The 12,640-nt window shown below is 34.7% G+C and overlaps 1 protein-coding gene across 1 annotated transcript; it reads left to right on the top strand.

Annotated features, from left to right (window-relative positions):
- Positions 1–909: 909 nt before the first annotated feature.
- LOC149783438 (uncharacterized) lies at positions 910–2,190 on the top strand. The gene has a single exon (XM_089932840.1). It carries the CDS (start codon positions 910–912, stop codon positions 2,188–2,190), a length of 1,281 nt encoding a protein of 426 aa, XP_089788966.1.
- The last annotated feature ends 10,450 nt before the right edge of the window (positions 2,191–12,640 follow it).

Below are 12,640 nucleotides of genomic sequence, written 5' to 3'. Positions count from 1 at the left end.
TTTGGATATTACGGAGGCAATTGGCAGGAAAACGCGGAACACCTAATTGTATTCTTGATTAGTCGTGACTGACCAATCGAGCACACCCATGCCCAAATGAGGTAAACTAGAAAATAATAACAGTGTTATTCAAGCGAAGAGATATTTGAAATTGTGTTGTCCAAATAGGTTCATAATGAGAAGACTTAAATGTTTTCCTATCAAAGCTATCTAATGGTTTAATTTTAATGATGGTGGCTGCTAAAATAGAAACGGAGGATGGGACTAGTCACATTTGTTTGGAACAGTTCAACATACCCAGACAGCTGCCGTAGTTCCACTCGTTTTGTGAGAAGTGTTTACAATGTCACATGACAAGTGAGACGGCCAAGCATAAAAAACTGAAATATGTTCAGTGTCCAGCATGTATAAATTAGGAAATTCCGTCCATTAAGGACATCAGATCGACAGGTCAATGGGCAACTTTGTGTCGTTCCAACAGACAAGATAGACAAGTATATCGTTTGTATCTCACTTGTAACATTGAGGGTGCCGTTGCCACGGCTGGAGGGTGTTGTGTAGTATGCAAGTAGGGTACGTGTTGAGATTGTTTTGAAAGTACATATGACATAGAAAATGGCAAAGGATAGTACCACCTTTAGTATGGAAGAATTAGAACGTAACCCAGAAATTGTGATGAGACTTACAGATTGCGTTACCTGTTCGGCACATCAAGGAAAAGATATACAGTACTATTGCAAAGATCACGAAATCCCCTGTTGTGACGCATGTATCTTCGAGGGCCATGAAACGTGTAGCAAAGTGATACTCTTAAATAAAGAACTCCCTGTTTTGCTATGTAACAGCAAGCCAGACGAAATAAATACAAATATGAAGAAAATCGAGATTCATTTTATGAAATTTATTGAGATGAATGAGTCCTGTGTTGATACTATTGGGACCCAGATTAACAGATTGACGGACCAGATCAGGGAAGTAAGAACGAAAATCAATGCCATTCTGGACGAGATAGAAAAACAAGTGAAGGCTGAGGGAAGCAAAATTTACAAAGAGAATGCAACAAAGAAACAGTGCGAAAATCATCAGTGTTTGATGTTAATTCATGCTGTGAGAAGTTCTCAATATCTCCTTAACGCAGTATATAGACTGGGGAGCGGTTTACAAAAATATCTGATAGCGGAAAAGGTGAAGTCGCAATTACGTTCCTATAACAGTCTGGTTGTAGAAAAGTACGAGAAGACAGAAACTTTGAAAGTAATGCTGGAATTCTCTCCTAAAATACAATCCATTTTGTCTGTCTCTGTATCTGAATTGATTAAAGTTGAGTCTATGGCCGGCTCCAACAGTCTTCCCTTAAAAGGTTCTCGGAGGCAGACACACATTTGTCAGGTAGATGTAGGTGACGTTATAGAGATCAAGGCCCCCACAGGTGATGCACCACGGTATACTGGTGTCACATTTCTCCCTGGAGACAGACTGATGCTTGCTGATCATGACAATAACCAATGCATCCTACTAAGTTCTTCCTATCAGTTCATCACAAGTCATACACTAACAGATGTTCCTTGGAACGTCTGTGTACTGGATGACCAGGAGGTGGCAGTATCGTTGATTCATCAGAATACAATCCTGATCCTGTCAGTGGTGGATGATGTCATCAAACCCGTCAGAATGATGCCAACCAAGTACAATTGTAATGGAATAGCAGCTGCAGGGAAGGGGGAGATGGTAGTGAACTGGTACTGTGGTAATTACAAGAGCCAATGGAGTTTGATTACCACGGTGGGAGAGATAAAGTATTCACATGAGTATGACTGTCCATTCAGTACATACGATGTATACAACTACTGCGTGGCTCTGAATAATGCGAAAACACGAGTGTATATCAGTGCAGATCATATGGATTCACTTCTCTGTTTTGACATGGATGGCAAGAAGTTGTTTACCTACAAGGCTCTCAATCTTGCATACCCCAGGGGAGTCGCTGTGGACATGTATGACAACATCTACGTTATTGGACAATCAACTAACAACATTCATCAGCTGTCCCCGAATGGGTCTCTCCTACAGGTAGTAACGTCAGGAGTGCCAATATGTCCCTATGCTATTTGCATTCACAAAAGTAAGGATGTGTTAGTGATCACGAATTTTATGGATAAAACCAAGCTCCACATTTATCAATTGACATAAACTTGAATAAATGGACTTTAGTCCTTACTTCCTGTAAAGTTAACTAAACTCCTGGAAAACGAAATGCATACAAAAATTCCTTGGTAAAATAATCCATTTTGATATTAAAACAAATGTTCAGTAAATTTGTATTGTTGCTTAACAGGCGAGGTACAATGTTTAAGGTAAATGCTAGGCATTGTTGCACTTATTTCAGTATGATTGACATTAAGAGGGTGGCTGTTATATTTTGTAAATATAGCTTGCATTATTGTGAGTATTATTATTATCATTGTTATGATTGTTATTATTTATTTTGGTTGCTTCTGTTCGACTCGGTGATAGCTCCAATGTTAACAATGGGGATGAGATTGTGGGGGGTGGGGGTTTATGGTGCCAGTGATATTGAAACAAATTCATTTGCAGTTTTGTAGATATATTCTTGGTACGTCTAAGTCTACTCCAAATGCATGCGTATATAACAAATTTGAAATAATTATTATGCAGTGTATACGATATAAACGTATTTTGAAATATTGGCTAAGAATTTTACAAATGCCATATTATAGTTATCCCAAACAATACTAAAATTTACAGTAAAGATGCAAAGGGAGGGGTGTGTGATTGCTGGGCTAACAAGGCTAATAAAATCCTATTTATGTCTGGATTTGTCTGTTGGGTGTACTCGGGAAGAAAATGAAGATGTATCCTTTTATTCCAGGTGCAACAGAAGATCAGAATAATTAAGTTAGATATATTAGATAGGATAGGAAATCCCTTGTTATTACATACTGCATATATATTTGATATAGTTACAGTATTTGTGTAGGTAGGTAAGTAGGTATGTCAGCACATTCCGCACTACATTGTACCTAAAATTGTTGAATTTGAAATCGAAGTAGCTCATACTATATTCATACAAACACGTATACCAAGTTTCCTTGTCAAACTGATAAATTATGTATCTTTGAGAATTATTGTTGATAATTTGTATCATTATGTGAATATTGGTTTCTTTCATCTATTACGCATTTATATTATAAACCATCTTTTGCAATAAAGATATGGAATAAAACCGGATGTTTTATTATGCCTAAATTATACAGTATGTCCTCAGTCAGAGCGTCAGTTTCATAATGAAAGGTTCTAAGGTTCGATACCAAACCTTACACAAGACTGCTGCTTCAAAAAGTTGTTGCGAGAGATGCTAAGCTTCCGACCACTCAGGTGGTCTAGTGGTTAGAGCGTCAGTCTCGGATGTGGGAGGTCGCGGGTTCGAACCACGGTCTAGTCATACTAAATGGTACTGGCAGCTGCATCGTTAGGCGCTCAACATTAAGAGGTTAGTGTTAGGATTGGTAGGCTTGGTGTCAGGATAATGTAACTGGGTGGGACATGATGCTACATGCCTGCGGCATGATGCCCCAGTGCTAAACTGCCACACTGCAGACATCATAGCGATATGACTGAAAATTCTTAAAACTACGTTAAAAATCCAAATCACACACACGCATGTACCCCCATTTCCTCGGCATCATAAAGTCAAAAAAAGCGTTCATCATAATTTCAAGTTTAATGTCCGGATTTTCACAGAACATGAATCACTCTCCTATTTTATTTTATATTTTGTAGTACCATGTTTTCTCTCTAAAATAAAGCACGTTATACCAACATCTCAGCCGTAGAAAACAGTAATTATTCGCTGCGTGATCCGTTTTAAAAAAAAGACAGAGAAACGAATGTTTGGGGTTTAATTATAAACAAAAAATGTTTCCATCTGCAAGAAATAATGTTGATGGTATTGGATGAAGGCTTGGATGATAGAATAGTAACCTAATTATTTTGAATGATTTTATACCAAAACGTCCAGAATTCGTATGTAGGAGTTTTACACTGTATTATACGTAGGTTAAATACAGCTTAAACACTATTGCCATTTGACCTCTTGCGGTCTTGAATACACCTTGTTTCTCTGGCATGGTTAAAACAATTTTGTTCAACGTACGATTGCCACATTAATGCATCCAATTTAGCCGAAGATCTCGCTATGGGCCTTAGAGGGTAATTTTCCTTGTTTGAACCTCGCAAATCGCAGATAACTGGAAACTAACGTAGCTTCAAAAGCTAATAACATACAAGCTGACAGTTTGAACAAACATGCATAAATTCATTATTTAAAACTATGAATCATATTATGTTCACAGCTTTTAATTGATTTTTTACCTAGAAATTGACCAAATAATTTTCACACAGTCGTATTCAGGAGACATATAATAGCGTTATCTTTTTTTTTTTTTAACAATAGTTTCTCTAAGTAGATGGCGCAGACTTGTGGCTCAATAAATCAGTATACAATGCTTGGTCACCTTTTCAAACATATCTTGGACAGGGATTCGCACCATTGATGAAATGTACATAATTTTGGGCTAAGTACTTCGTCTTGCCAGCGGCCTTCCACACGTTCCGCACTCTCCTTGTCAAAACCTTTGCATAGTGAACATCACTGATTCCGAAGATTTTAAATTGTTTGCACTGTATGATACAAATTTCGAACATACCGTGACGAAAATAGAAATGTTTCTCAGCATTTCTACCTAAAGCAAGGATTTCGTCAGGGGTCCGTGAAATACATACACCGCGACAAACATTCACGGGAATGAGATAAGTGTAGAACAATAAATACAAACATTTTGGCACAGAAAACGAAACCCATGATGATAATGGAAAGAAGAAACTAAAGGAAATGAACCAGATAACTGGAAATAACTACATTATATAAGATGGAATTTATATTTACAGAAAAAGCCACAAAGCTATGATAAAAGCTAGGGTTTGGGGTTGGTCGCTAACTGGTGCAAATGGCAAGGTCGTATTTTAACATGTAAACTCATTACATACAATAAGGTTCAAAGGACACTGTTCCTAACAGAATGATTACTTCTCTTAGGTGCCATGTTTCTCAAGAAAGTTAATTTGTTTAGGGGTAGTGCAGATGTTGCATGGAGGTGCTGGATGTATATGAGAAAATAACACCCAAAGTGAGGCTAGATGGACAACGAAGATCAGACAAGGAAACCCATCAAGTATGCTTCTTACTTTAACGATGATAACACAGTTGGTCATGGCTGACCCATCTGCCATGTGGTCCTCAGTTTTTGTATAAAAAAATATAAAAAAATTATATTAAAAAAGATAAAAAAAATAATTGAAGACCATGCACATAACCATGTATCGTCGCACACTCATTCGTACATATTTGACATGAATGACTATGTGTAACTATACTGGTAAACATACAAATATATATCTATTATAGATATGATTGAAAAAAATTATATTCAGAGCTTTTGATATGTCATTCCTGCTGGTCTACAAGGAATTTCTTTAATGATATTTTAAAAGAAGCAAGGGAAGTTGAATTACGTATCCTCATTGGTAAGGAATTCCATACAGCAGGTGCTGATACAGTAAATGAGCTTTTGTAATGATTGGTTTTCGACCAAGGAATCTGGAGATCGTTGTTAGTCGTCGATCGGAGATTACGCTCAGTATTCGATGATCTTAGTTCAATTATGTTAGAGATATACTCTGGAGAAAGACCGTTTAAAGACTTGCATGTCATGATTCCCTTAAAATAAGGAATACGTTTTTGTATAGGTAGCCATTTCAGACGTGAAAACAAAACATTTGAGGGAGTCAAAGCAGGAAGTTTCGGTGTTATTCGGGCTGCCCTTTTCTGGAGTCTATCAATTCTGGACAGATTATAATTTGATGTGTTTCCCCATATGGTACAGCCGTAATCTATCAGTGGTAGTATATAACCCTAAAAATAAATTTCAAGTGATTGTGGAGGTAGAAATTTGGAAAGCAATTTTAACAGAGTTATTCTTTTGACTACCATTGCACATAAGTGATCGATATGCACATTCCAGCTGAGGTGTTGATCAATGTAGATACCAAGAAGTTTTTGATTTTTGACGATAGATACGTCTAAGCCATTTTGAGTTAGAAGTAAATCAGTGTTAGTAGATATACGCTGCCTTGTTCCATTTGTCATACATTTCGTTTTGATGACACCAAACTGATATATTGTTGAGGTCGATTTCAAGTTTATTTTTAAAGGAGTCTAGAGATTTATCAGATAATTGCAATGTCGAATCGTCAGCGAAAAGATCTGTGTTAGCGTGCGCTGGATACAAGGCTAAGTCATTGATAAATAGTAGAAATGGAAGAGACCCTAATATAGATCCTTGAGGACCACCACTTAAGATATGACTTGGTTCGGATATATGTTTACGACGGGACACGATGGACGAATTTGATCACCTGCTGTCAAATGAGAGATTTGACAATATTCAATTTGTCAAATTTCAAGAGATAATGTAAACTATCAATTATCCCCAGGCCACTTTCACTCTCAATACTCTCGTGGAAATACCGGACCAGTCTAAAAAAAGCTTTCCGGGATTTGAGGCTGATAGACAAGTAGATGGGCTTAAATAATGCGTTCTATATTTGTATAACCTGTTTTGTTTCTAGAAACGTAATTGCGTCACGAATGCCTTAATGTTATACTGCAACACCAGTCGTCTAAGTGACTTTATACAAACTCAGTAAGCAATTATTTGTTTTCAACTACTTGCTTTCATTGTCACGGTTCTATGCCTGTCGTGACAGCTCAGGTGGTCTTGTGGTTAGAGCATATATATCTCTGTGTGTGTGTGTGTGTGTGTGTGTGTGTGTGAGAGAGAGAGAGAGAGAGAGAGGTTAAAATTGATGTAGGAAAAATATAAAATATAACGATGATATTGTTTGTAATTAGGGCCATATTTAATAATCCACCATGCCACAATGGGATTTGCTGTAGGGTGCAATTGAAGAGATGTCTATTTCCTATTTAGATATAATAATATGAACACTTTTCTGTGTGAAGATTATGCATTTATTGATTTTATCTATATAAGATGGAAAACTGCTTAAAATATATTAGTTTTATATTTAAATACCTCGAATGATCATGTTACGTATATATATATATATATATATATATATATATATATATATATATATATATATATATATATATATATATATATATATATATATATCCTAGAATATTGTAACTCAGTTATGTCTGGTTCATCTCAATATCTACTCCAGAAACTTCAAAAAGTTCAAAACACAGCTGCTCGGATCATACTTAGAGTACACCGATCAGAGCACACCTCCCCGCTGCTCTGTACCCTACACTGGCTATCCATTCGATCCAGAATCAAACACAAAATTTGTTCTCTGTGCTACGCTTCACTGTCGGACTCTAGCCCAACATACCTATCCGATCTCACCCATGTGTACACACCAGCAAGATACTTACGCACCTCTTCTGACAATCGTATACTCATTATTCCCACTATGAAAACAAAGTCATATGGACAGCGTTCTTTTGCATACCAAGGCCCAGCAACGTGGAATGAATTGCCCACTGAACTTAGACACAAAGACACAGTGATCACATTCAAGAGGGCTCTCAAGACTCACTTATTTCGACTGCAAGAACAAACTTAAAGACCGTTGCTGGGCCCTGGTATGCAAAAGAACGTTGTCCATATGACTTTGTTTTCATACTTGACAACTGTGACATATAGCTCTTACTTGAAATTAATTACCGTAATCTATATATATAAATGTAACATGATTATATGTGGTATAACAAATTACGAAACGACAAAATCTCCACTAAATTTGATTGCCACGGAATACATAATCGCTTTCACTATGATAATATCTGTTCCTTATGTACAAAAAGAAACTCACATTAGTACTGACATTTTATAGATGACATTACAATTTTGATTTGAATCTGATGTTGAATTAAGCAAAGACTATTATTCATTATTGCTTAGAAAGCTAATAGGGCTTATTCCTAATTAAATTAAATTTCCTAATTAGATGACGCAAATAAGAAGGCAACGTACATTATCAACATAGTGAGAGATTATACGAAATATATAGATGGGTGGGTGTACAGAAAATTAACTTCTTCTTAAAGAACCTTAATGAGAATATTTAATTACATAGTAATATTTAAGCCTAAAGATGAAAAATCTAAGAAAAACACAGAGTGGTAGTTGTGATTATTGACAGTGTAGAAATATCAGTGGTCACTCACAGATCTCTGAGATTTTCCGTGTGATTTCCAACTAGATAAATTCTGTGGCAAGCGATGTAAAAAATATAATTCCCAGAACAGACCCCTCCCCCCCCCCGAATGTTTATTCGGTACCCGGTATATTAGGCCTCTGGCCCAGACTAAAAACTACAACCTACAGTGTGCTAATTGTTGAGTATGTATAGCGTTGTAATTGAGTTATGAATACAAAACATACTATAATTATCTTGCAAATGTAATGCTTGCATTTGATTTCTTATTAGATATCATGCATTATTATGTTTCAACCAAATATATTATAACAGTAACGTGGATTGTTAAGTATAGTTAACTTACATTGTTCGTTAGTTTGCTTGTTATATTTTTCATTATATGTTACATTGTTTGTTAGTTTGCTTGTTATATTTTCTATTATATGTTACATTGTTTGTTAGTTTGTTTGTTATATTTTTTCATTATATGTTACATTGTTTGTTAGTTTGCTTGTTATATTTTTTCATTATATGTTACATTGTTTGTTAGTTTGCTTGTTATATTTTTCATTATATGTTACATTGTTAATTTGCTTGTTATATTTTCTATTATATGTTACATTGTTTGTTAGTTTGTTTGTTATATTTTTTCATTATATGTTACATTGTTTGTTAGTTTGATTGTTATATTTTTTCATTATATGTTACATTGTTTGTTAGTTTGCTTGTTATATTTTTTTCATTATATGTTACATTGTTTGTTAGTTTGATTGTTATATTTTTCATTATATGTTACATTGTTTGTTAGTTTGTTTGTTATATTTTTTCATTATATGTTACATTGTTTGTTAGTTTGCTTGTTATTTTTTTTCGTAATATGTTGCATTGTTTGCTAGTTTGCTTGTTATATTTTTTATTATATGTTGCATTGTTTGCTAGTTTGCTTGTTATATTTTCTATTATATGTTACATTGTTTGTTAGTTTGTTTGTTATATTTTTTCATTATATGTTACATTGTTTGTTAGTTTGCTTGTTATATTTTTCATTATATGTTACATTGTTAATTTGCTTGTTATATTTTCTATTATATGTTACATTGTTTGTTAGTTTGTTTGTTATATTTTTTCATTATATGTTACATTGTTTGTTAGTTTGCTTGTTATATTTTTTCATTATATGTTACATTGTTTGTTAGTTTGTTTGTTATATTTTTTCATTATATGTTACATTGTTTGTTAGTTTGCTTGTTATATTTTTTCCATTCTATATTATTGTAATGTAATATTGCATGTCGGACGGAATCTTATCCAAAATCAAGCTTATTGTCTACTTTACCTGAATTTTTGAGGTTCTATATTATTCTGTAAAAAGTAATAAATAGCTAAAATAATCTCTATGTTTTGCGTGGTTGTCAGAATGGCTCCATTATTTTCATCATTCATCTGCAGTTGGTTTCATGTCATCCGTGGTTTCACGTCGGAAATGCACCTCGTTCGTCTTCAGTTCAGCTGCTGGATGTTATATTTGAGTGTCATCAGTGTACAATTGGTGAGACACCGAATTCCAATCTATGACACTTGAGAGCGACTGAGAGTAGAGAATGAAGAGAAACGAGCCACGAACAGAGCCTTGTGAAACACCAAAATATATCTCAGACTGTGCTGAAATCGTTTCCATATATCGACTCAATTTGTATCTTTTTGACATAATATTACATTCTGCCATATATTGCTTAGATTCTGTTCCCTTTCCTTGCTTGGTGACCATCTTCTATTCCCCTTGCCTTGCTTGGTGGCTGTTTGGCTCCACGAATAGTATGCGTCTATTTGAGTAAGAACAAAAAGTTACGTTTTCCATATATTTGTACATGTTCTGAAAAATAAATAAATAACTCAAATTCTGACACTAATTGTGTGTTTAAGGCTATATTTTATGTGTTTGTGTTTATGTGCGTGTGATTTAAAGCTAATAAATGCAATTGAGACTTTATGTGACCTAGATTTACGGAAATTAAGTTCATTTTGAGGTTAGGAGAGTGAGATATAAAAAAAAATTACTTCAGGGAGTGAATGTCTTTATCTCCAGCAAATATAATTGCTTCGTCACTTTCTTCACAAATAAAATTGTGATTTGTTTAAAGGTACCAAATCTCACCTCTGAGTGAGTTCGAGTCTCAGGCTCGGCTAACGTTGGTACCTGAGAAAGCCTGCCAGTAGCTTCTCGTGGGTCGGTGGTTCTTACTGGGGTTTTCTGGGTTCTTCCTCCACCAATTATACTGGCCGCCATATATAGCCTATCTTGTGCTGAAAATGGCTTTAAATCCTACAACAACAACAACAACAACAAAGGTGCCAAAGGTATTTTCAACTTAATGTCGCTGTAGGATGAAACTGTTCTGTTTAGTAATTTGGTTTGGTTTGTTTTAATTTTGAAAGTTTGAATATCTGAATATGGTCACAATGTACAGGAACTGAGTGAAATACATGTCTTAAATTTTACCCTGATTTGATAGGTGGAAATCGACAGTGTTATTTGATGCATCGCTTCGATAATATCCTAGGAAATTGAACGAGTCAGAGGAATATTCTAATCACACAAATTACAGAAACCAAAACGAGTGCATGTGCAGTTTTACTAAAACGTCAATTTAATTTTAGCTTCATTAAAAATAAAATTTAAAAAATCAGTCATATTTGCATCGCAGTACATAAATATTAACACTAAACACAGTAGCGTCAAACATGAAAAGTATGGAAAATTATGCTCTGCCACTTATCACATGAAATTAGAAGGTGCAGAGATAAATGTCGTGTTAATTGGGATTTTCATCTTTTCTCAAAATAAAACATTACAAATGCATTTACTAAATTCAACTGCCTGGAACTGATTCCACAGGTTCGAAAATTTAGAAATCCAAGATCTTATAGAGATGACCATCAGCTAGTGGAATTAAAATCCACCGCCCAGGGTGTGTGGGTTTGTGGAAAGGGTGGAGGGTGGTTGCATCGACAGATCTGCAATTACATTCCGTTTGAAACCACGTGCAGATACCGACAGAAGATTCAAACGCAATTATTGGCACAAAGGAAGATGTATCACTATTGAATACTAATAAAAATGTCATTTTAAACGGCAATTAAATATAGACTCTATTCAAAGTCTATATGTTATACTAACAATGTTGCATTTCATGTTTATCCCCTAAAATTAGCAAGAGGCCTAAGCGGGTCTTAAAAGCTCATTTGACTGACATCAGTCTAAATCTCACACGCAGAATAATCCTTACTGGTCGTTATGAACCTTTTTATCAAATTATTTCGATAACGACGGAGGATTTGCATCATTTCTAACAGTTTGAAAGGTTTTAATGCATGGATGCTTTCTTCAAAATTATTGAACCAAAGAGTGGTTAATGCGTTCGGGAAGAGATCTTTCAATATTTCTACTTTTAATCAAGGCGATACATTTGACTACATTTAGTTAAAATGACCACATTCGACGGCTTATTGGTGAACTTTGTACAACATTAAAAGGACTATAAGCTAGGGTGATTCCTGTTAAATTAGGTCAAATTCTTATCTTTTAGCATATAAGTCGTTTACAGGCGTAGTAACAGCTGATAAATTTGAGTGTGTATCGGCGTTATTTGTAAAAACATGAACCTCAGTTAAAATGTTCATGTTAGGTTGGTACCTTCCAAGTATGCTTCAAACAGATCTTTGATGAAAGGCTATAGATGACAAATGTTGACGAATGACGCACAATGTATGATGAACACCATACGCAGTGCCTGTGAGTATTTTTGACTTTGTAGCCACGTGAACTAAAATATAAAACACAATACTGCAATGTCATTATTTAATTTCATTATACATCTCCAGAGCTGAGCCAGGCAACACGACTACACTTTCTAAATCCTCAAGGTACCGATTTTAAATCTCAAAATGTCACATGTACAGCGTTGCAAACAATAATGGCGATTTGTAACGTTTCTATTGGCATTATTTAGTTTATGTAAATGGAGTTCAAACTGTTATTATACAAAAGAGTAGAGGACTACGTCCGAATATTTAACAGAAAAAGGTTTTGAAATGAACTAGCAAATATATGACTTTATTAGTGAACATCTTTTGAGTACGGGGCATAAAAGTATCCTCTTAAATGACACAAAACACTTTTAAAGCTATCTGTAATATTAATGTTTTCAAAGTATTCTAATAATTTCTAGGTGTTCATAACTATTTCAGATAGAGCTAGAAAATCGGCAATAATAATAATAGTAGTAATAATAATAATAATAATAATAATAACAAACACCATTTTTTTTGA

Source organism: Sinohyriopsis cumingii, chromosome 14 (genome assembly GCF_028554795.1).
Source record: "Sinohyriopsis cumingii isolate HCF-2022 chromosome 14, ASM2855479v2, whole genome shotgun sequence".
NCBI lineage: Eukaryota > Metazoa > Mollusca > Bivalvia > Unionida > Unionidae > Sinohyriopsis > Sinohyriopsis cumingii.
Note: the sequence above shows the minus strand (reverse complement) of the source record. Positions and strands in the feature narration are given on the sequence as shown.

Coding starts and splice junctions, on each gene's coding strand:
- LOC149783438 (XM_089932840.1), top strand. CDS start 910: ATGAATGAGTCCTGTGTTGATACTATTGGGACCCAGATTAACAGATTG.